Source organism: Hemicordylus capensis, chromosome 2 (assembly GCF_027244095.1).
Source record: "Hemicordylus capensis ecotype Gifberg chromosome 2, rHemCap1.1.pri, whole genome shotgun sequence".
Classification (NCBI taxonomy): domain Eukaryota; kingdom Metazoa; phylum Chordata; class Lepidosauria; order Squamata; family Cordylidae; genus Hemicordylus; species Hemicordylus capensis.
The window spans coordinates 323,834,031-323,859,709 of record NC_069658.1 but is presented as its reverse complement, the minus strand read 5'-3'; the positions used below and the strand labels follow the sequence as shown (position 1 = coordinate 323,859,709).

The 25,679-nt window shown below is 42.9% G+C and overlaps 1 protein-coding gene across 10 annotated transcripts in view; it reads left to right on the top strand.

Moving 5' to 3' along the window:
- DOCK3 (dedicator of cytokinesis 3) overlaps window positions 1-25,679 on the top strand; it is a 448,426-nt gene that overhangs the window by 115,095 nt on the left and 307,652 nt on the right. For all 10 annotated transcript variants that reach the window (XM_053296419.1, XM_053296418.1, XM_053296424.1 and 7 more), the window contains exons 7-8: window positions 12,759-12,843; window positions 23,231-23,272. In XM_053296419.1, coding sequence (XP_053152394.1) covers window positions 12,759-12,843; window positions 23,231-23,272 — 127 coding nt within the window. The remainder of the gene's footprint in view (window positions 1-12,758; window positions 12,844-23,230; window positions 23,273-25,679) is intronic.

Sequence of the window (25,679 nt, the reverse complement as noted above, 5' to 3'; positions counted from 1 at the left end):
AGTTTCCTCCCACCACTGCCCACACCTGCTCACTGCCATGCTGCTTGTCTGGGTGCATGGGCAGTAGAGCCCGATTGTGTGGGGAAAGGCAGATATGCTCTTGGCTTGCCCTCAGCCCCAGCCACTTTGGTCATGTGAACAACCTTATTGTGTAGTGGACCACAAGTTGCCTGGATCCTGGCATTTGTGGATAGTGTGAAGGCCCAGTGTAAAGAGCTTGTATATCTAAATTTTGTAGTGACTGTAAGCTGTGCTAGAATAATTGAACTGAATATGTTCATGGCAGAACTACTGTGTAATTATTGAAAAAGTTAAGCCATTTTTTCAGATTTCACCAGTTTCTCCAATAATACTACTAATTGTATTATTGAATATTTTTCTCTAATGGAGAGCCAGTATTCTGTAGTGGTTTAAGTGTTGGCCTAAGAATAGGGAGGCCCAGGTTCAAATTCCCAAGCATTGCTGTGAGGACAAAATGGGGGAGAGCCTTATATGCTGCCCTAAGCTCTTGGGAGTAGTAGTGGGATAGAAATAGAACCCATACTATTAAATATTGGGTAGACTTGCACTCTTATTCCATCATTTTGCTGGTAGTATTAAAAATTTAAAAAACCATTAAAAGTTTATTTTATCTTGACCTGGCAAAAACATTAATAAATTGCTGATGAATTTTTCTGGGAAGGTTGTGAAAAACAGATGTATGAACCCAAATCTTTCAATATACATTTTATATTCTTATTATAATTTTTAATATTTTTCCCCAAAGAGCAGTATTCTAAATATGAATTAAGTGTTTAGTTTTTTTTAGTGATGTGTGTTAAGTTGTATTGTGTTCTTTTAGGACTGGGCAGTGCTGGTCTCATGAAGAATCACTGACGGAACTAGGTATAGGTAAAGGTCACAAGCTGAGGCCTGAGTCACAAGCTGAGGTCAGAGGTGGTCAGAGGTTTATAAGGGAGCAAGCAGAAGTCCAGGTCATAGGCTGAGGTCAGAACTGGGAATTATGTCTATGTGGGAGTAAGGTAAAAGCAAGGGTCAGGCTAACATTGACAACAATGTTGCTTCAGAAAGGTCTTGCAAGTAGACTGATCTCTTCTGAAGGGAAGTGAAACCTGACCACTCCAAGGCAGGTGAACTGCTCCCTTCCTTGGAGTTCTGGCAGGCTTAAGCAGCCCACACCTTGTTATGCAGTCGCTGACTGTGGTGTAGCTGGATAACCGGTAATGGACCTGGTGTGACTTCAGCCTCATCTTCTGAACTAAAGGAAGAAGGCAAGTGGGAATCCTCAGGTTGAAGTGGGGGTTCAGGATCCCCTGAATCCTGGAGTGGAGGGGGACTTCACACCCTGTTTCTTCATTGGAATCCTCAGGTTCTATCTTGGTTGGGCAGTGGTTAGGCTCATGGGTCAAGCTGAGATAAATGGTTCATATTTTAATAAGGGATGACATAGAACGCTTCTGGATGTATTTTCTAATTAAAGTAATGTGGAAGAGGAAAAGGTTTGTTGAAATATTAGAGGCTAGATGAATTACAGAGGGAGTTCCGGAACAAGAATGGTTGGAAGGATTGAAAATAAATTACTTTTTTTTAACCAAACCAAACAAATTATTTGGTTTGTTCATGTGACTACTGCTCCTCACAAGGCCTCTGATTTTATCTTTTTCACTACAGTTTGATGAACCACAGCTTGCTATTCTAGTACTCAATTCACTGCCATTTAATGCTGCAGATATATATAGCAGCCTTCTTTATAGTAGAGCAGGCCTGCTGAGCTTAGGCTCCCCAGCTGCCTTTGGCCTATAACTCCCATAATCCCTAGGAATACTGTCCAATAACCAGGGGTTATGGGAGTTGTAGGCCAACATCTGCAGGAGCGCCAAAGTTGAGTAGGCCTGTAGTAGAAGCAAAATAAAAGAATTCTGAGACCATATCTCAGAGTGGAAAATTGAACTGAGGTGACTCTTCCAAAACGGTTAGGAAAATTTGCTAGGTGAAAAATTCAAAATATCCACCATTAAGCAGTGACTGATATCCTAATGGTGTGTGTGTGTGAGAGAGAGAGAGAGAGAAAGAGAGAGAGAGAGAGAGAGAAGATCTGTGGGGATGTAGTGGGTGCTCTCGCACAACTCTTCCACTCCTTTTGCACTTGCACTATTGTGTAAGAGTGCTCATACTTCCAAGCACTCAGAAGGGTCAGTTATATGTTTCTGCTCTTACAGAGTGCTTCTGAAGTGTGGGCAGTGTTCGGGGGTATTAACACGCTTGTGTAATAGTGTGCACGCATGTGGACGGGGGGAGTTGTGCAAGGGTTTCTGCTGTGTCCCCGCAGACCCTACTAACACCCACACTTCATTAGTCAAGATGTCAGCCAGTAATCTTATTGCGTTTTCCCTTGGTTAAGAAATCTGTTATTGTCAATCAGTAACATTCATTGAGACTTCTGGACCTCTAAAATAGAGGACCTCCTGCTGCTGCCACTTGTGCACCCACACAAGCAGCATGGTGGCGATGTTCAGAGCAGGGATCTGGAGGAGGAAGTCCTCCACTATCCCACAATGCATTGCATGGGCAGCAGAGAGGCTGCCTGCATCAATGCAGCAGCTCCCAGCTTCCTGGCCACACTAAAAATCAGACCTCCTTGGTGGAGATTGTGCCCGGCTGCAGGAAGCTGCTGAGAAGAACAGCCCGATCATACTCACGATTGAGGCTGTGAGGTAGAATGGGGCTTTTCCTCTCATCTCTCTTATCTTATTTCTCTTATCTTTCATCTCTTATCCTGGTGTGACAAGGATCTCTTGGGCCTGAAACAAATATACATGCACGTGGTGGAAAATGAATAAATCTCATTTTAATTAGAGAAAGATAAAGGGGTAAAAGGCTTACATCCCCCCAAAAACACATTCCTGGGGATCCTCTTGCAGTAGGAGATGTGGCTCTTGGCAGTGGTCCGAGACACTTGTGTGCAAGTCCATCTGTGAGATCCAATTAGCACTCTAAAGGGGCTACCTTTTATAGTTGATTACAAATAAGGTTTACTTTCTGGTGAATTGACATGCATGAGCAAACCATGGCCAACACAGGTGCACAGAGAGGCAGTAAAATGATCAAGGTTCTCACACAGAACACGGAAAAGGAATGCAGCTAATTATATCCCTAACTAAAACAAGGGAGCCCAGCAGTGATGAAAGGGAGAGAGAATGCTTCATACAAGCCACTTACTCTCAAGCAAGATGGCTGTCCTGTGCCTTCTACACAGGGACTGGCACATGCATCACACTACATTTCATGGCTGAGATCCTGACATAGACACTAGACTTCTCCTCCTCGTGAGACAATGGTCTTGAAAAAGGGGGACTTTCCCTACCATTTCACTACAAGGTTCCTCCTCCTTAATGGGTCTGAACTTACATGTCTAAAGCTTGGTCTGGTTTGAGTTGGTCACCTATTGTGGAAAAGGGTTTAAGACTAGAGTTTGATGGACCTGTTCCTTCAATGACAAAAAGCAAGGATTGTCGTCATTCAGTAACAAAAAGGAGGAATGTCCCCTTTGTAATAGAAGTGTAAGACATTCTTGAGCTAAGATGGAGATTTGTGTTTCATCACACTTGGCAAAGACCAAGGTATAGTAGTCAGGTAGCCTGGTGGGCAGCAGACCTGTGGCTCCACATGAGCCTGTGGAGGTGCCATTTAGGGATTTTCGTTTCAGATACAAAACGTTTTGTGAACAAAACAGGCCATTTCGGCTGTTTTGTAGCCAAAACAAAACACCCAATGCTCAAAACAGAAAATTTTGTAGCCAAAACAAAACGTCCCTGTTTCGGATACAAAATGTTTTGTTGTTTCGGCTGTTTTGGAACTCCATTTTGCAATCGCAGAAAGTCTTTCTCCTTCAGTCTCCATTTTTAGTTTTGACATCTGTTTGAATTTCCAGCCCTTCCAGCCCGCAGATTGGCCAGTGAAAGAGTGGGCTGATCTGCTGGCAATTGCCTCCTTATTCCTTTTAAGCAAATTTAAGGGTAAATTTTACCCTCATTGGCTGGTGGGGCAGTGTGCATTTCATTGTTGTTGTTTCACACTGTTGTGTGCAGATCAGTTGCATTTTGGGTGGGGGGGATTTGGATGTGCATGACCTTTGGAAATCTGCCTGATTTTTTCCAAAGCTCTGCTGTTGTTGATGTGTGATGTTGATGTTATTTGGGGTGGATTAGGGGCAGAAAGGGGGATTTGGGGGCAGAAGTGCCCCAATAGGTGCCTGCTGCCACCCAGATTCCAAAGGAATTGAGAAAAGGGCTGATTTTTAAAAGAATTTCTGAAGTTGACATGTCTTTGGGGCAGAAAGGGGGCCTGAGGGACAAAACAGTGGGTTGGGTGGCAGTGCCCCAAGGGGTGCCTGCCACAACCCAGATTCCAAAGGAATAGGGCAAAGGACTGATTTCTTAGGAATTGTTGGAAGTTTACGCTTCTTTAAGGTCCCCCCCCCTGCAGGGAATAATGGAGGTTTCAGCAGACCCATAAATCCACCTGGGGGGCACTGGGGTGGCCGGGAGTGAGTGGTGGTGTAGTGCACATAGGGTGCCAACCGCCCCCATGGGTTGCTAACCCATGGGGTGCTGGGTTCTGTTGTTTCTGAGGTGTCCTGAGTGTAGATTCTCTGGTAGCATATGAGATTTTCAATGACAAACCATGAATCCACTCTCATATGCTACCAGAGAATCTGAATCTACACTCAAAACATCTCAGAAACAACAGAACCCAGTACTAGGGGTGTGTCCGAACCGGTCCGGAGGCCATTCTGGAGGCTCGGGCACGGGGGGGGGGTTTGTAGCTTTAAGGGCGGGTGTGTGTGGTACGAACCCCCCCCCGCCGCTCTTCCCCCTCCGGCGCTGTGGATAATTCCAAAGGTTTTGGGGCGGCAGCGCTCCTCTCTGCCGCCCCCGGCCCCGTCGTTAGCCCGATAGTGCCTTAATATGCAGTACGCATGCGCCTGTTGTGGCACGCGTGCGCACTCGCCGCTGGCGCTGCATGCTCTCCGTACGCGTCACACGTCGACGTGTGACGCGTACGGAGCGCACGCGCGCTCTCCGCAGACGTCACACGTCGACGTGTGATGCGTACAGAGTGCGCGCGGCGGCAGCGGCAAGTGCACACGTGCGCCACAACGGGCGCATGCGTACTGCATATTAAGACACTATCGGGCTAACAACGGGGCCGGGGGCGGCAGAGAGGAGCGCTGCCGCCCTAAAACCTTTGGAATTATCCACAGCGCCGGAGGGGGAAGAGCGGCGGGGGGGGGAGTACCACCACCCCCGCCCTTAAAGCTACAACCCCCCCATGCCCATCCGGACTGGTTCGGGGCAATGCACACTCCTACCCAGTACCCCATGGGTTAGCAACCCCTGGGGGTGGTTGGCACCCTATGTGGTCTACACCACCACTCGTTCTGGGCCACCCTGGTGCCCCCCAAGTGCAGTTATGGGGCAGGAATTATGGAGGTCCATCATTCCCTATGAGGAAGAACTTTACAGACGCGCAAACTCCATTATATCTTTAAAAATCAGCCTTCTGCCCAATTCCTTTGAAATAATTCTGGCAGCTTCCTTGCCCCCACTGGGCACTACTACCCACCCTACTCTGCTCTGGGCCACACCTTTCCCCACAATATGAAGCTATACTTTTTCTAAAACCTCAATTCTTCCCTAAGGGAAAAATCCTATACTTCAAAAATTCACCCAAACCCAGCCCTTTGCCCAAGTCCTCTGAAATTTGGGTGGTAGTTTCCACCCATTGGGCACTACCACCCCCACCCACTAGTTTTCCCTGGGGCCATTTTTTAAAATCCAAAATGTTTCGGATTCGGATTTTGCAATTTTGAACAAAGAACAAAATTGGAGTGTTTTGGATTGGCTGGTTTCGAACAAAGAACAAAACGGGGTATTTCGGATTCAGGCCAAAAACAAACAAACAAAAAACAACCCAGAACGCACAACCCTAGTGCCATTTACTGCCTCCTACCTTGGAAGTGCTGGCCGTGAGAATGACCTCTTTGTTTTGAACTCTCATGGGTTATTGTATATATCTTCAAATGAAGATCAAAGGGGGAAGGGTGACACCCCTGCCATTTCTCTGCATTCTTCATGGAATCTAAACTGACCAAAAAAAAAAAATTGGAGGCATGTTATGGGAGTGCAAAAAATGGTTGCAAATGAAAACTGCACATCAAGAGAAAACTTTTAAACTGCTGCATTTAAACCATTATGTTTCCAATTTGTGTGGGGAGAGGGCTTCACAATCTTATATCCTAATGCACAGAATATCTATGTATTACATACAAAATTCCATAAATATGAATCAATACCTTGATTCAGACATTATCATCTGTTATACTGATTTGTGTTCAAGATCTCAGAATTCCACTGCAGTGGAAATGACTGCTAATACCAAATAATTAGAAAATCTATAAATGTCTGTTCTCAGAAACCAAGCTAGAAAGGGTAATATTGTCTGTCTTCTGATTTTGAGGCCGTTCCTTAGGCCATGAAGATTGTCTTTTGTTAACTAACGTCTTATTATTTATTGTATTGTATTGTATTTGTATTTATATACCACTTGAATCCAAAGCCTCTAGGGTGTTAACAAAAATAAACACAACAAAAACAAAATAAGACAAACAAAATAATTTTAAACATTCAAAGATTACGAAAAGCCTGGCTAAAAAAATGTGTCATAAGGGTTCTTTTAAAGGCTGGTAAAGATATTAAACCACAAATGTCTATAGGGAGTGCATTTCCTAGCCCAGGAGTGACTACAGAGAAGGCTCGCTCCTGGGTCACTGCCAGATGTGCTGGCAGCATCTGGAGACAGACCTCTCTGAATGACCTTAATATGCGGTGAGGATCATGCAGATGAAGGCGCTGTCCCAGGTAACCTGGTCCTAAGCCATTTATTGCTTTAAATTACCAGCACTTTGTATTTTGCCTGGAAACCTATTGGCAGCCAATACAATTGTTTTAAGACAGGAATAATATGGTCTCTTGGAGAAATCCTGGAGACCAAGCTAACCGCTGCATTTTGGACTAACTGAAGTTTCTGAACCATATACAAAGGCAGCCCATGTAGAGCACATTGCAGTAGTCAAGCCTAGAGGTTACCAGAGAGTGCACCGCAGTTCTGAGATACGGTAATTATCTTCAAGGAATGGACGCAGCTGTTGTATCAACTGAAGCTGACAGAAAGCGCTTCTGGCCATAGCCTGAACCTGAGAAACTAGAGTGAGGCCTGGGTCCAGAATCACTCCCAAGCTATGCACCTGATCCTTTAGGGCAGGGTTTCTCAACGTGTGGGTCCCCAGATGTAATTGGACTTCAACTCCCATAATTCCCAACCAAAGGCCACTGGGGCTGGGGATTATGGGAGTTGAAGTCCAATAACATCTGGGGACCCACACGTTGAGAAACCCTGCTTTAGGGGGAGTGCAACCCTATCCAGAACAAGAGGATCTATAACGTCCCTCGAAGTATTACCCCTTACCATGAGTACCTCCGACTTAAGTAATGCCATTTCCTGATGATGATTTCGTGGAGAAAATAGATTTGTGTATCATCAACATTTTGATAGCACCCTGCTCCAAACCACCTGATATCTCACCCGGCAGTTTCATGTAGATGTTAAAAAGCTTCAGAGATAGGATGGAGCCCCAAGGGACAGCATACAATAGCTCTCATTTCAGAGAGTAGCTATCTCTGAGTGACATCATTTGGAATCTACCAGAGAGATAGGAATGGAGCCATTGCAAAGAAGTACCACCTATTCCCAAACCCCACAAACGATCCAGAAGGATACCATGGTTGATCGTATATGTTAAATAAAATAAAATTTGTTTTAACCTTTTAAATTTTAAATTGTTGTAATGTTTTAACCTTTTTAATTGTTGTTTTTATTGTTTTGTTGTAAACCAAATAAATTAAATAAAATTAAATATATATGATGCATTGAAAGCCACAGAGAGATCCAAAAGAACCCCCAGAGTCACACTCCCTCCCTCTATTTTTTGGTAGAGATCATCCATCAGGCCAACCAAGGCTGTCTCTACCCCATAGCCCGCTTTAAAGTCAGTTTGAAATGGATCTAGATAATCATTATCTTCCAAAACTGCCTGGAGTTGATCAGCCACCATCCTCTCAATTATCTTGCCCACCAAGGGAGGTTGGAGACTGGCCTGATCATTTATCACTGAATCAGAGAAGCTGAGTATTGGCATTAGTGCTTATGTCTGATCAGCCCTTGTGTTAGAAGGCTGAGGAAAGTGCCTACTGAAAATGATTTTGCAAGCTGTCAGATGTTGACCCTATGAAATGGTTTGGAGTCCATTTTCCCTGCACTATTTTTCCTGTACTATTGTAGCTGCTGAACTTTGATTTATTTGCTCTGACATGATACACAGGTAACTAGCTTGGGGGCAGTGTGTGCATGAAGGATTAACATAGCATTAGTAAATTAGAATCCTTTGAGCTGAAAATCCATGGTGTTAGGGGATTTTAACTAAATTTAGTTTATCAGACACGGTTCAAAGGTAACTGTTGAATTTGTGGTAGTTGTCATGAACACTGTTAACTGGAAGATATTATCTTGTATACTGATTGTATTGTCTTCTCCAGGAAACTTTTTTTACAGTATAATGAGACTAGAGTCATATTGCTCCTCTCTTCTTAGTTTTCAGAAAGCCTGCAATCTCTCATCTTTTTGTGAACCAGTCCATCCCAATCTCATGTATAACAAGTGACGAAAACAAGTAAAAAGACTCCTGCCCCTGCTAATATAGATACATGAAAATACCAGAATTAAGAATGAAATATTGTGGATTCTTGCTTGAAAGGAAATTTAATTAAACAAAGCAGGACTTGCTTCTGAATAAACTCCGAAAGGATTGGATTGTAGAACTGCTGGGTTGTAGAACTGCTGACTGGATTGTCAGATTGCAGAACTGCTGAAGAAACAATGTAAAAATAAACAAAAAACTTATTCCAGAACAGGAGTGGGCAATTTGGCCCTCCAGCTGTTTTTGAACTACAACTCCCACTATTCCTAGTCACAATTTATTGAGGCTAAGAATGCTATCCTATCACAGGGGACTATGAAGAGCAATATGGCAAGGCAGAATTCTACGCAACATTGGAGAACTCTGGGAAGCAATTTGATCCAGTGGGGTCCTGGCTGAGCCTGTGCAGCTTTTGTCTTGTATGGTTAATACAGATCGACTCAATTATTGTCTTGCATATAGACTTGGGGGCATTTCTCTTTACAGTTCAGCTTACTTTTTCTACATTATAATCTCTTTCTAGAATCTAGTGTTCTTCTCCTGAATCTCCTGAGATGAGATACAGAAATCTTAGTAATGGGCATGACACAATGACAGAATGGTATGATGATGGAAGCTGATCTTGGCCAAGCAGTTTCTGTTGATACTCCTACACTACCAGTTGCGTTCTGTCCTTGTTAGCAACATAGGAGTACAAGCAAGAGCATTTGTGGTATGCTACAGTGAATATGGAGGAGTGGGGGCCCGCTCTGGGAGGCCTTCGGCATGTGAGCACTGAGGAGTTGTCTCTGTGGGAGATAGTTGTTACAAGGGGGATGCAACAGCAGCTTCTCCCTCTCCATAATGCAATTTGAGGGGACATGGCAGCAGCAGGGAGAGAAGCAGACAAGCTGCTGCCACCACATCCCTCCATTTGCTAATGGGGACAGTGCAAGGAGCTGCTGCTGTTGCCAAGGTACTTGGCAGTGGCCTTCTTCCCCACTGATGTATGAGTGGATGCGGTGGCTGTGCATTGCCAGTGCAGCTGCCTTCTCCTACCCATCTCACATCCTCAGATGCAAATTGGGTCTGCATGGTAGAAGGCAGCAGGCAGCAGCAAGAGACTCATGGTACTGCTGATGGGCCGTAACCAATAATTTGGCTTTTAAAAAGCCAGTCTGGCAACTATAGGGGCAGCACCCCCTTTATGGGCTCTAGTGTCTCAGAGGACTTCCCTGGACCAGTGCCTGAATTTGCCAACTCCTGCTGCCAACCTTGGGGTGGAAATTGAACTGTGGATGGCTGTTTGTTCAGTATTTTATGGACCTTTGGAGTCTTTAGATCAATAGGGATCATAGAGTTACAAAATAATCCCCAAATTAAATTAAGACGTTGGAGAACAGGATATTGTTGTAGTACTTGCGTCTGTAGTTGTGACCCATAAAAATCACACATCCATCAAATCAGATAATTAGCATAATCACCTACTTTCATGCATATTTTCCCTCCCATTACTAACTTTCTCTTAGGACCACATGGAAAACATTTATCCACATAGGTGTTCACGTGACTACTGTCTTGTTTAAGAAGCACTGGCCATTCACATGCAGTTTTAATATACCAATGAAAGGGCCTTCCAAGCCACGGATCACTGGCATACTAATTTATTATTTATTTATTTAACACATTGCTTCATATGCTTCACAGTGCTTCATATGAACAGCTGTTTTAAGTGATATTTTAAGTGCCTTTTAAAAGAAGACACAATCTTCATGGAACACTTATACAGAGGTCATTAGAACCACTAACTGCCCTGTGAGTAGCAGAAAGAAAAGGGGAAAAAAGCAGCCAGTGAGGTGAAGTGTCAGCAGTAACATCTCTATCTGCTGCTACTTCTCTAACTGGGGTTGGATCCCTCCTTTCCTCAAAGAGTCCAGAAGAAAGCCCAGAAGAAAAGCCCTCTGAGCAGGAGAAGGAGGAAAAGAATCAACATTCTCCCCACCCCACCACACCTTTCAGTTTTTTTCCTTTTATGTAGGTTGCTCTTGTTAGCTGAAGAGCATGATAAAACTTTTCATTACTTAAACATTCCGAATATCATATTTTAACTTATTGTCCTCAGCAGAGCTTTACATGCAATGATCTTAATAGTTAAAATATGTTCAGAATTTTTCTGAAAAACAAATATTTTCGGGGGGGGGGGACTATTAAAGACTTATGTTTAAGTAATGAAAACAGCTATAAATATATTTCCTAGATAATTAATTGAAGGCTTTTATTCTGTGTATGATCCAATGATCCAATTATCTAGAGCAGGGGTGAGGAACCTTGGCCTTCCACATTGTGGCTGGGGATCGCGGGAGTTGTAGTTCAAAAACAGCTGGAGGGCCATGGTTCGCCACACCTGATCTAGAGAATACTGGACTCTCCCTTGCTGGAGGTCTTCAAGCAGAGGCTGCACAGTCATCTGTTGGGGATACTCTAGCTTTGGATTTTCTGCATCAATCAGAGAGTTGGATTATATTTATTTATTTGATTGATTGATTGATATACTACCCTTCCAAAAATGGCTCAGGGTGGTTTACATCAAAATAAAAACAATTAAATTAAATTAAAACCAAATTAATTAAGCAATTAAAATCATTAACATTAAAATAATTTAATTTTTACTTCCTCACTTATTTATATGCAGGTGGACCTTGATATTTGCGGGAGTTCCATTCCACAGCTGTACCGCGGATATGGAAACCGCAAATATCGGATCATTGGTCCCTATGGGATTGCAGGGGTTAGGTTCCTGGGCGGCCATTTTTTGGCCCCAAATGGTCTGTCTCTGCTCCTTACCTGTCCCTTCTGCTCCCCTCAAGTTGCAGTCCACCCCTCAACTGGCTGAAAATTGGCCACAAATGGCCGAAAATCGGCTGAAAATTGTGTGTGTGTGTGTGTGTGTGTTATGGGAGCCATTTTGTGGCTCTGATTCCTAAAATGGCAGCTGGAAATGACCTTCACAGTCATTTTTGGCCAACCCAAACCCACGGATATGCGAGGTCAATGTGCCCCCCCCCCACATATGCCACAGTCGGGTGTCATTTTCACGACTGCAAATACGTGAATTGAATCCGCGAGTAAGGAGTAAGTTTAATATGAATATTAAAATACCTTTAAAATAAAGAGAAACATTTGAATCAGATATCCTGGGAAGTAGTTAGAGAACCCAGTGGAAGTGCAAGCATCAGTGGTAGTGGGCCATATTGTTCTGTTGTGCCTCAGCACTATCCAAGGGTGCCACTGGCTGATACTGGCCTTAAGTGTAGAAAAAGGCATTAAAACACCAACATTAATTTCCACTTTTCTTTCAGCTTTGAATCAATTATGAGTTGATATTGTTATTCATTAAATGTATCTAAACCAGTTCAAAGTGCTGGAACTGGTTACAGAATCACTTTTTAAAAATTAGTGTCTGAACCAGAACTGAACTAGAGAGCTAAAAAATACTGATGAATCTGTACTGAACTGAACTGAATCCACATACATAATGGTTTGACTCCCTGGTTTCAAGTAGCTTACAGAGTAATTTCCTCTGTTTCATTAGAAAACACTGTAAGAGCAGGAGCAAGGAAGATGTTCTTTCAAAAAAATTACATAAGCAGTTGAGAAGACACAATTGCTATCAGAAAAGCTACATTATCTAATTTGATCTCAGCAAAGATTTCTTCTCAGGTTTAAATAAAGCAATCTGTTAAGCCTTCCATGTGAAGCAAAACACAATGAAATAACCTATTCCGGAAAAAGCATTTTGGATCTTTACCTATTCAGCATTCTGTTTCTAGTTGCAACAAGCTCTGCGATACTAATGCTTTCTCTATCTATCTATCTATCTATTTATCTCTGTTTGTAGTTTCTGAGATATTTCATGCAAAATATAATTTATTGGTGATCGTTATATACATTTTCTTCTTCACAGGCATTTGGGTTTGGATCTTGTTCCACGGAAGGACTTTGAGGTGGTGGATTCAGATCAGATCAGTGTTTCTGATCTATACAAAATGGTAAGATAAAAACCACCCTCAGCTTTTCTGGAAGGGCGGTATAAAAATTGAATGAATGAATGAATGAATGAGATATCTTAAGGAGGAAGAAGGCTGACTACAATATGTGGAAAAGAAGTTTTCATTAAAAAGTGTGTGGGGTGGGGGGAGATATTTTTATCATCTATTTATTAACTGAAATATTTATACTCTACTTTTAGTAATTGTGTCATAACAATGATGGACAATCAAAACAATAAACACAAATATATAACAATTAAAATGCAGTAGTAAAATTACTAAGAGGACACAAACAAAAAGACAAGGCACAATATCTGAAAATGACCAAAGATATGTTGAAATTTTGTGTCCAAATTCCCAACAGAGAAAGTGCCCAGGTAGAGAGTTCCAGAGGGATGGACCACACAGGAAAACCCTATCTCTGATCACTATTCTCCTCATCTCAAAGGGAGACAGGGGCAAAGAATAGTCTTAATGGATGAATTAGTAGTAATTTTGTTATTCACACTGGCTGATATGCTGCGCCTTTTCCTGCTGTCATAAGGGACCCACCAGGGCTGTTGTGCAACTTCAAAGGCAGCCCTGATTGTATAGTGATGGGACTGCTGTGGAATGACTTAAAACCACTTCTGGGCAGCAACATAGCAGTCCTTCCATTGTTTCCAATAAAAGCACAGCTCTATTGTCCCGAAGCAATTTAAAATCATTCTGAAGCAGCTTCATAGCTACACCTTTGGAGCTGCCTTTGAAGTTTCACAGCAGCCCCAGTAGGTCATTTCCATCAGTGGGAGACTGTGAATCATGTTGACCAATGGATGCAAGTCAGCATTCTACGCATGCAGCACAGAGATGATGATACTGTATTTAGCTGCAAGATAATATGCATGAAAATGTAGAGCCCATATTAAGGCTCACTCTGTGTCAGTGATGGCAGTGAAGAAATCCTACTTTTCCGCCACTATCGCGTCTGCTCAATGTTGTCCTGCGGAACCTTTTTGAGTGGTTCAGAGCCTCCTACGTGAGGACCCCAAAGACCATAAAAAGACTCTCAGCAGCCCGCCATGACCAATTTGTGTTACATTTTGGGGATAAAATCGCTCATATCCGTTCTGAATTGGGTTCTAAGATTTTTGCGGCACTGGAACAGGATGTTGTCAATGTACCGTCTGGTCTTGTTATAGTAGATGGTTTTCAGACTGTGTTACCTGAGGAGGTGGACAGGCTGCTTGGAAGGCTGAGGCCTACTACATGTGTCCTCGACCCTTGCCCTTCATAGCTGGTGAAGGCTTCTAGGGAGGGACTGGGTCCATGGGTGGCTGGGGTGGTGAATGCCTCTCTAAAGCAGGGAGTGGTGCCCCGGACCCAGATGACTTAAATAACTTTCGACCAGTTCCAAACTTCCCCTTCGTGGGCAAGGTGTTGGAGAGTGTTGTGGCATCTCAGGTCCAGACAGCCCTGGGTGAATCTTAAATCCTTTCTAGTCTGGCTTCTGACTTGGATATGGGACAGAAACTGCCTTTGTCGCCCTGGTGGATGACCTACACCAGGAGATAGACAAAGGGAGTGTGACTCTGTTGATTCTCCTGGACTTCTCAGCCGCTTTCGATACTATTGACCAAGGTATCCTTCTGGAACGTCTCTCCAGGTTGAGACTTGGGGGCACCGTTATATGGTGGATCTGCTCCTACCTGGAGGGTAGTTCTCAGAAATTGGTGCTGGGGGATGCCTGCTCCACCCCTTGGCCTTTGACTTATGGGGTGCCACAGGGATCTATTCTGACTGGGAGAGGTTATCTATAGGTGAGGGCTGCAGCGCCATCAATATGCGGATGACTTCCAGCTCTACTTACCTTTTAAGTCAGCAGACATCAGGGAGGTAGTGGATGCTCTGAACCTGAGCTTGGAGATTATTCTGGACTGGATGGGGGCAAACAAACTGAAATTTAATCTGGATAAGATGGACGTGCTCTGGGTTGGTAGAACTGATCATCCAAGTAATGAGGTAAATCTGATCTTGGACAGGGTCACACTCCCTCTGAAAGACAAAGTCCGCAACTTGGGGGTAGGCTTGTGCATTTCGATTCGGGTACAAAACGTTTTGTGCCTGAAAATGGCAATTTCGGAGGTTTTGTAACCAAAACAAAATCAAGAATTAAAAAACAGATTTTTGTTTCCAAATCGAAATGACTGTGTTTTGGACAAAATGATTTGTTCTTTGGAAAAACATTGCAATTGAAATTGACTTATCTGACTCTCTCCACTCCAGCTGAGGCACTGAGTGATTAGCAGAAGATAAGATATGCAAAAAGCTTTTGAGCTTGAATGGTTGAGTTAAGTATGTGTTGTATTCAGTTTGATTGAAATGCAAACTGACCTTGCAAAGAGATTTGGAAGAAAGCATTTTGAGACAGAAATACCCAAATATCTTTGGGAGCTCAATGCAATTCCAAAGCTCTTGCTAAAAGCCATGGTATAAATTGTGTGGAGAAGCTTTTCAAGAAGCTGGTTAGGAAAGTTCTGAAATTACACAGGTTTTTCTTTCCAAAGGTTTAGAAAGAATCTCTTGACTTGTTCAGGGCTCTTTTGAAGAGTGATTTTGTTTTTCTTCTGATTTTTGAGTTATAGTGGTGTCTAAGTTTTGTTGCCCAAGTTGAGGAGTCTAATGTAATTTAGGCCACAATGTAATTTGGTGAGACATGATGTCTAAGCCAGGGGTTCACAACTTTTGCAATTGCAGGGACAGGTCATCCACATGGGACTACAGGAGACAAAAGGAAGGGGGTGGGGAATATCCCTGTCATGACGTCCCCAGGAATCTTAGTTGCTTCTCTCTTTCTTGTAACCATGATCCATGGTTTTGCACTTTCTTAAATGCAGTGATGATAAATCTCAACAATTCTGAACAGTAGGCTGATTTGTTTGGGCTCCGGCTCACTCCACTTCAGTTAAATGAACATTTGAAGCTGTTCCATAGTACCAAGGCAGTTTTATTTTTATTTTATTTTATTTTATTTTACATTTTATATCCCGCTCTTCCTCCAAGGAGCCCGGAGCGGTGTACTACATACTTAGGTTTCTCCTCACAACAACCCTGTGAAGTAGGTTAGGCTGAGAGAAGGGAATGGCCCAGAGTCACCCAGCTAGTATCATGGTGGAATGGAGATTTGAACTTGAGTCTCCCCGCACTCTAACCACTACACCATGCAGCACTCTAACCAGCACTCTAACCACTACACCATGCTGGCTCATTGGTCTATCTTGCTATCTCAAATGACCTGTGGTCACTGTTCCATGGGGAGGGAGTGTTTTTATTGAAAGATTGCTTGAATCCACAAATGGGTTATGCTGCTGTGCCAGTGCCACAGGGACAGGCTCACACCCGCTGCAAACTTCTCAAATAACTGTGCCAAAAAATTAAGTGTCGTTGTTGTTCATCATTCTCTTCACTCATTCAACTTGATTATGTGGGGCTTCAGGGGCAAAACAGTGGGTTGGGTGGCAGTGCCCCAAGGGTGGTGCACCCAAATTCCAAATAGAGCAAAAGACTGATTTCTTAGGAATTTTTGAGGTTTATGTGTCTTTAAGATTTCCCCCCATAGGGAATAATGGAGGTTTCGGCAGCCCCATAACTCCACCTGGGGGGCACTGGAATGGCCTGAAGCGAGTGGTGGTGTAGTGCACAGAGGGTGCCAACCACCCTCCTGGATTGCTAACCCATTGGGGTACTGGGCTTTGTTGTTTTTGAGGTGTTGAGTTTAGATTCTCTGGTAGCAAATGAGATTTTTAACGAAAAACCATGAATCCACTCTCATATGCTACTAGAGAATCTACTTTTAGAACACCTCTAGAACAACAAAACCCTGTACTTCATGGGTTGGCAACCTATGTGTGTGCTTGCTGGGTGGTCTCCCAGGAACCAACAAGCGCGCCAAACTGGGTGGGCCGAGATGTCCCTGGTAGAAACATGCAGTGACTAGGGCCGCAGGGTCCTGCAGAGAATTCTCCCCTGGCGATAGATCCAGCTGGGGCTATTCCCTCTATGTTCACGAGGCATTATAAAATTGACTCTCATGCCTCCACTCTGGCTGTGTTTGGGCGGAAGGTGTTACAGCAGGTGCTTCCCCGGGAGTAGCCAAGCACGCTCCCACCCTAGTTGGTTCAAGCTGTGGTATGTCCCATGGAGATGTCCCTGGCCCCAGCAACCAAGAACGAGCGTTGGTTCACTTACTGTGAAGGCGTCTTCTGGTTGCTGGAACCAGGGACATCTCGACCCACCCAATGGGAGATGACCCAGCAAGCTGGGTACAGAGCATTAGCAAGCTAGGCACAACAGATTAGAATCTGAAGCTTGACTGGAAAACTAGGTTGCCTTTTCCCAATGGGTATGGGGGGCTCCTTCCACCCTTCCTAGTTATTCTGCATGTGTTTCCCCCCATCTGATCTGATTGTCTTATCAGTGTCACTTAGTACCTAACTCGGCCTGAAAGAACTGGGGTGGAATTATTCCCCTCAGGCTCAAGTAGGCGTGACCTTTTTTCTCAACCAATCAATTCTGTCCTGCCATTGGAGCTTGTGTTCAAGCCCCCAGAGGCACAGCTAATGTGGCTCTTCGTAGAGAGGTTGGGGTTACCACCTTGAAAATGAAAATCTGGTTTTGTATAATCAAATTCTGGGTGCATTTGGTTTTCTTCCCAGTCGGTCTAGCGACTTTAGTGTTAATTGACAGCTTTACATCTAAATGGGAAATAGCTCTGAAAATGAAATTGCATCACCTGGGCACGTCCCAAGAAAACCTTATAGGGAGGGGTTTAGATCAGGCGATATGTTTTGTTAGGCAACGACTGTTGGACATAGATCTGCAGGAGGAGTGTGCTTGACTACCAAGGGGAATCTATATAGACTCTCAAAATTTCAGCCACAAACCAGCTGAATATTTAGATCATATGTTTTTACTTAAGTTTAGGAGAGCATTGACCCTTGCATGTTTGAATGCCCTTCCCTCTGCACTCCTAGATGGGAAATATAAACGAGTTCCATATGCATTGCATCATTGCCCTTGTGGCTCAGGGGATATAGAGTCAGTTGTTGATGTTATTTTGTATTGTCAATTTTATAGGGATGCTCGTATTAAGTTTATTGCTCCTCTCTTAAAGAATCGTCCTGGCCATACGGATCAATTTTACTTATTTTTTGCTGTCAAATTTTAAATCTGTTACCTCTATAAATGTGGCCAAGTTTTGTTGCATCCAAACTTTGTAGAGTTTGTATTAGCAACTTGAATATTTTGTAAATTATAAATGTATTGTTCTAATATTAGGCTGGTCTAGGGACCGTAATAAATTTACTACTTCTACTACTTGGAGCTCGTGAGGGAGATAACCCTCACGATACTGGTCATATCATTTGATTGACTATTCCTGGTTTTTTCTTTTTGTTTACTTATTAAAATAGTTTCTTTAAAGTTGCTTAGTTTTTCTGACTTTGTTTTGAGTAAGATAACTCATTTTCCATGATGCTTGTACAATTTCTTTTGCTAATTTTCCATAGGGAACCAGGTCATGAAGGAATCAAGCATGGTTTATTTTGCTCAGCAAGCTTCAGAAATTTTGTTTGATGACAGTGCAATGTCTGAGTTAATTCCATGTTTGACTTCTTCAAACTAATTATTTGTGAAGTGTCTATTTGTCCTTTCCATAAGTAGGACTGCACCTTTTAGAAGATACATTCAAGTATAGGTAGTGATGGTTGAAGATGAGGGGTGGAACTTGCTTATTTATTTGGAGAGTTGTATCAAGCCTTTCTGTTTCGCAGAGCACCAAAGATGATGACTTCCATCCCTTTTTCACCAGTGATAATAGCTGACATAATGAGGAAAATTACTCAAAGTAATCTCATTGAAATTAAAAAGACAAGTTTGGCAATCCCTAACTTGTTCTTTTAAATTCAATGGGGCTATTTACTTTGAGTAATTTTCTTCACTGTGTAGTATTTGGTTTATGCTGTGATAGCCATTCATAATGTATTGTATACTTTATAATGTAGGACATGCCTTCTGGATTTCAGAGGGACCTTGATGCACCCATGCTTGCATTGTAGATTTAACTGAGTAAATTTGAAGCATAACTTGGTCCTGGGTAAGTTAATATTTGCATCCCTCGTCTTCTGTTGGTGGAGAGAGACTTCAGTACAACCCTAGGCTAGAAGGTCCTGGCATCTGCTGCATAGTTCTAAGGCATCAGTCATACTATCTGGGCCTTCCTGCCATCTGGAAATCAGGGTTCAACCTGCTTGTTAAACTGTCCACTTCTGAATAGGATAGTTAGATCTGTCACTGGCTATTAATCATGATAGCTAAATAGAACCATCTCTGTGCAGAGGCAATATATACCTCAAATATCAAGTGCTATTTGAAATGGAATTCTGGACTAGATGGACTTTGTTCTAACCCAGCAGGACTGCTCTCATGTATTAACTTTGTGTGGTTTTTATAAGGGGATAGGGGAATATATCTTTTATATTTCTGATGTCTGTTGATTTGATAATTGTTGCTATTTTCCTAAAACCTAATAAAAACAACCACAGAACAATCCAATAAAAATAATGGCAAAGCAACTAAAAATGGAAACTTCGGTATGAATGGAACAAGGTAGGGAAAATAATCATTATGATTTTTTTTAAAAAAAAAAACCCTTTAAAACCTTTTCAATTTGGATTACTGTTTAAATTTCCCTTCTGGAGATTAATAAGCATAGTAGGAGACTTGCAGGCCATTTCCTGATTGTTAATGTTAGCCCTTAGCATGAAAAGCTTTTAAAACAGGATCATCCGCTGATTTGGAATTTGTGATGGTGTTTTTAAAAACAAACAAACAAATATATAATGTTGTATTGACTCATTAATCTCTACACTTGCAGTCAGATGCCATTGCTTTTTGAGGAACAGGAAACAATTACATTTTTGGAATAGCACAAGAATAAATGAAACAGAAGTTACTCCTGTATTTTATAACAAACTGCTTCCCCCTCAGTGATGTGCGCTGAAGAAATCTTTTGCATATAAATATCCAGATTGTGGGAAGTAACATAGGAAGCTGCCATATACTGAGTCAGACCATTGGTCTATCTAGCTCAGTATTGTCTTCACAGACTGGCAGCGGCTTCTCCAAGGTTGCAGGCAGGCATCTCTCTCAGCCCTATCTTGGATATGCCAGGGAGGGAACTTGAAACCTTCTGCTCTTCCCAGAGCGGTTTCATCCCCTGAGGGGAATATCTTGTAGTGCTCACACATCGTCTCCCATTCATATGGCGGACCCTGCTTAGCTAAGGGAACAAGTCATGCTTGCTACCACAAGACCAGCTCTCCTCCCTCATCATTTGGCAGTGGATATGCACTTTCCAAAACATGCTTTTATATATTTATATATTTGTTTGTCGGTTGGAATATATTACACTGGCTTTGTTAGATCTGCACTGGTTGCCAGGTCATTTCTGGGCTCAGTTAAAGGTGCTGTTTGTAACTCTTAAAGACTGTAATACTTTGGAATGTGAGCACCTTGCCTTTTTCTGTATGTACCATCCTGTGTGTTCTGTTCAACATCAGAGACCCTGAGCTGAGAGTCTCTGCTGAACACACTTTGGTGAATATCCACTAGGGGCAGGGCCTGTTTCAGCAATGGCAGCAGTTTTATGGAATGCTCCCTCCAGGGATGTCCAGTCTTCAGTCCTACAGCTGACAACTCACCCAGCACTTATGAAAGGCCTTTGAATTACGATGTTACTTTTATTTGGATTGTGTTCTTTTTATTGAATATATGTAGTTTATTTATCATTTATGTATTCTATTCTATATACTTCCTTTTGCCTGAAGTCCTGAAGATGGTTTACAACACTGGTATTGTTTCTGACCTGCCAGGGCTGTTGTGCACATGAAAGGCAGGCCTGGGAGTATTGCAGAGGTGGACAGTTGCACAACAGTCTAGGGATGTGCACGAAGCAGTCTGTGCATCGGGGGTGGGGCAGGGTGGAGACCTGGAGCTTTAAAAGGAGGAAAGCAGGTCTTACCTCCCCCGCCCCAACGTGGTGCTGCCCATTTTAAACAGCCACACTTGGTTTTCTGAAAAGCCATGCCACGGCTGCTTCCTGCTTGGGAACAGGGAAGTTCCCACAAAAGAAATGGGCAAGCAGGCAGTTTAAAACTTTTTTTTAATCTTTTCCCCAAACCCCCATAGGATCCTGCATTTTTAACAGCCTATCATAGGATAGGGTCCCTACGTTTTGAAACTCTCTCCTTTCAGCTCCCCCTCCCTCCTCTCTTCCCCCCAGCCAAGGGGTGCACAGTTGCCCATGACAACACTTGATTTCTATGATAACAAACAAGGTGATCACAAAACAATGGTGCTACACCTAGATATTCAGCCCCTTCACCTGACGGCCTGGAAGGTCCTGCCAACTTTCCACTGAGACTTAAGGAAGTTTTGGTCACAGCCAGGAAGCAGTCCACGCAGAAGTCCTATGATCATAAGTGGACCGGTTTCAGTTTTTTCGCTTCTTTGCATGAGTTTGATGCATTTAATCCTTCTGTACAAAATATATGTACGTATCTGTTGGCTCTTAAAGAGTCTGGTTTAAACTTTCATCCCTTAAGGTACATTTGGATGCCATTGTGTCACATTCCCCGACGACCCGGCCTTGATGGTTTAAGGACCCAGAGGTCCTTAAAGACGTCTCCCGAGTGCTATAGGGCAAGATTTAAAGAGCTAAAATGGCTTGAGGGGGCTTCGGGGGCGGTAGGGAAGTATCCTGCCGCCCGATTTTGAGACAAGAAGGAGCCCCGGAGCGTCGAGTGGGCGGAGAGCGATTCTGCGGCGCATTTTTTAAACGAATTATGGCGCCAAAGCAGCAAAGGGCGGGAGGGGTGAGCAAAGCCCCCCCGCCCTTAATGGAACCCCCCACCCTAACCCTCCCGAACCAAAACCACCCCTTGTCCGGACCGGTTCGGAGGCCAGTAGAATGGCCTCTGAACCGGTCCGTGCACACTACTACTTCGCTCCACTCATTTATTTGTCATTATGCTATTGATGCCAGGGCTTGGAATGATGCTATATTTGGCAGGAGTGTCCTGCAGTCGCTTTTCAGTTGATGTACTTGTTTCTAAATAAATGATTCTGGCAGATTACATATTGCTTCTGTCTCTCCCTCCTCCTTGGGTGCTAGCTTGTTATGCACTCATGAGTGTAAAGGACAGAGACCACATCAAAGAACTACAGGTTACTCACCTGTAACGTTGGTTCTTCTAGTGGTGATCTGTCCTTTTACATGCCCTCCCATCCTCCCCACGGGGCTCACTGAAGCTGGACTCCGTGACTGAGGATATGAGGAGTGGCGCAGCCACATTTAGCGGCTGGGGGCGGGGTTCCTATCCAAAGCAGGAGAATTGAGCTTGTTAGGTTTCGGTGAGGTTTCTGTGCAGGCGCATAGCCTATTAGTGTAAAAGGACAGATGACCACTAGAAGAACCAACGTTTCAGGTGAGTAACCTGTAGTTCCGAGTAGAAACATTTGAAGTCAAAATGTTTTGCACATCCCTATTGCATTGTGCTTTTCAGATTTTTCCATTTTTAATTAGATGTGGGCCACCTATAGAAAAATAACCGCATAAACTGTTACATGACTGTTTCAGCTGCTGCTTCAATGTGTTTTTACTCATGTATAGTTTTTATGCTTGTATTTTATAGTTTTTTAATTAGATTTGTTTTATATTTTTAGTTTAATATTTTAATTGTCATTTTTATTGTATGTTTTTAACTTTTGTAAACTGCCTTGGGGTTGTTTTTAATGAAAGGAGGTCTAGAAATTCAACAATAAAAATATAAATAAATAAATAAATACAAAAATACATGATTGATCACAAAAAGCCACATTACTAAATACTGACACTACCAAAATACACACACAATATTATTCCAAATCATCAACTATCTATGGTGGCTGAAGTGTTTTCAGGATGCTGTGTGGATGAAATGAGTATCCTATGCAGTACAATAGCTTTGTGTAATATTGCTATGTTGCATTTGACTAGGGTGGCAGTTGCTGATGTAGCTGTGCTCTCCACTTTCCTAGACTGTTGTACCAATGTGACATCTTGGGTTGCTTGCATAGATTTGCATAGTGGTGTGCTTTAATGTGGTACCAGAATAGCAGTCATTGTACTAGATGAATATTTCCATGCCAGCTAACAGAAACAGGTCTAGTTAGAAGAGTACACTGCTGAATTTGTTTAAAACAAAAATATAATGGATTTGAAAATACTGACAATTTTGCTTAGTTATGGGAGGAAAAAGCAAAAGAGTGTCTTTGAGCAATAGTAACTATTTTTCTTTTTTCTTCACAGCATTTATCCAGTAGGCATAGTGTACAACAGAGCACATCACAGGTAAGATAAGCTACAAAAGCATAGTTCTTTCCATCACCTTGACATAATTTATAACATATACTGACAAAATTGTAATTATTAATATTTAGAACTACTTGTTCAGTCACACTGGTGTACAGAAATTTTACTTTCTATGGCAGCAACTAGGGTGTGCACATACCAAGGTTCATGGCTGGGTCTGAATGTGGACTGAACCATGGTTCCACAAACCAGTTTGGCCCAACTGTGAACTGGTCCAGTGGTTCGAGGGACAGTGAGGGCAGTGCTTGGTGGGGGAGGAGTGGCAAGCCACGCCTTTACAAAAAAATGAACAGGTCCTTATTGGCATTGCCACTGCTCCAGGCAACTTCCTGCTGGGGGGGAGCACTGCCACAGCAGAAAGCTTCCTGGAGCGGTGGTAATGCTGGTAAGGACCTGCTTATTTAATTTTAAAGGTGCCACCCTCACTAGCCCTCAAACCGCCGGACTGGTTCACAGTTGGACTGAACCAGTTCGTGGAAACATGTTTCGCTCCTCCTAAAGCCTTTGGAGTCAGGTGGGATATTAAATAAATAAATAAATAAACTAATTCGGACCCGGCCACAACCATTGGTCCATGAACACCTCTATTCACGATCAATAAATATGAAGCAGATCTGTTTCCCACTCCTGTTTGGAACTCCTAGGAAACTGTTGAACTGCAGTTGATTTGAAATGGCATTTCAGAGCTTGTCACACAGGAGACCTAACAATAATTAGCTAGATAGACCAATGGTCTGACTCAGTATATGGCAGTTTTCTATGTTCCTATGTTCCTAGTCTTCTTTCCTCTTCTTCTGAAAGCCAGCCCCCAGTAGGAACTGCTCCTTCCCCTCAAGGTCTACTCATGTATTCATATGACTGGTGTGGGTGTGGATGGGTGTGGTTCTTCCAAGAGAACTGATGTAACATATTAAGAGGAGCTATTCCCCTCTCTTTTTTCATCTCTACTAAATACAGGAAGCCAGTCTTATACCCTAGCATATCCTTCTCACTCACCCAAAATGAGTATTTCTCAGGCTCAATTATGTCGTCATTCCTGTCTTTTATAATTTATTTATCATGTACTCAGGATCACATAACTTAAGAACATAAGAACAGCCCTGCTGGGTCAGGCCCAAGGCCTATCCAATCCAGCATCCTGTTTCACACAGTGGCCCACCAGATGCCTCTAAGAAGCCCACAGGCAAGAGGTGAGGGCATGCCCTCTCTCTTGCTGTTGCTCCCCTGCAACTTGTATTTAGAGACATCTTGCCTCTGAGGCTGGAGGTGGCTAATAGCCACCAGACTAGTAGCCATTGATAGACCTGTCCTCCATGAATTTGTCTAAGCCCCTTTTAAACTTAGTTACTTGCACCTCAAAACACAATAACTGCACAATGAAGATAGTTAAAGGGTGAATTGTTCTCTGGCTTTTTAATCACTCTGACTAAAAAGAAAAAAAAATCTGAAATAAGAATGTGGTTTTATTAAGTCTGCCCTCTCCCCTTTTGTTAATGTTTAACAGTGTTTATACATTTTTAGGATATCAGTTTAGGATCATCTAATGAGGTCATTCACACAACCGAAAACCGGATAGGACAAGTGTCCTACCCAGGCTTGGGAGCTTTGTGACCTCCCAATTTTCAGTTGTGTGGGAGCAAACAACTAGGTAGGAGGAGGAAGAAGTTATTGTGTGGAATAAAAGTAGGAGGAATATCTGGGTGGGACAGCTTTTTCTCCTACTTTGATCAAATGCTGGGTATGAAAGTTGGGCAGGACAGTGCTGTCCTATTGAACTTTCATACCCAGAATTTGACCACGGTGGGAGGAAAAGCTGTCCTACCCAGATTTTCCTCCTACCTTGATTCCACACAATCACTTCTCCCTTCTCCTACCTAGTTGTTTGCTCCTGCACAGCCAAAAATTGGGAGCACACACAGCTCCCAAACCTGGATAGGACACTTGTCCTACCCAGTTTTTGGTTGTGTGAATGACCTCGATGTGTATTAATTACTTGTGACATTGTGGTTAATGCAGGGATAAAAGAAAGTATGTTTATAAATGAAGTGGGCATTTAACTGTACTGGTGATCTAGGAAATGCTTAAATCTTCTGGATTAATTCATGTGAAGTACAAAGGTGTGATCTTGTGGCAACTTCATTACTCTTAGACAACTACTTCTCCACCCACATTTGTTGTTGTTGTTGTTGAAATTGCTAGGAATTAGAGATGGTAGCTTCTTCCTGTTACTGCTCTGCTCACATAAAATTAACTTTAGTAAACCTGACTACACATCAGAGTGGTTTCTCTTCTGTATCCTAGTGGAGACAAATTTGTGGTAGCTTTCCTCTTAGATGTCTTCATTGTGAGTGGTATTCGCAAAGTTATTTCATACAGAACAGGTTGA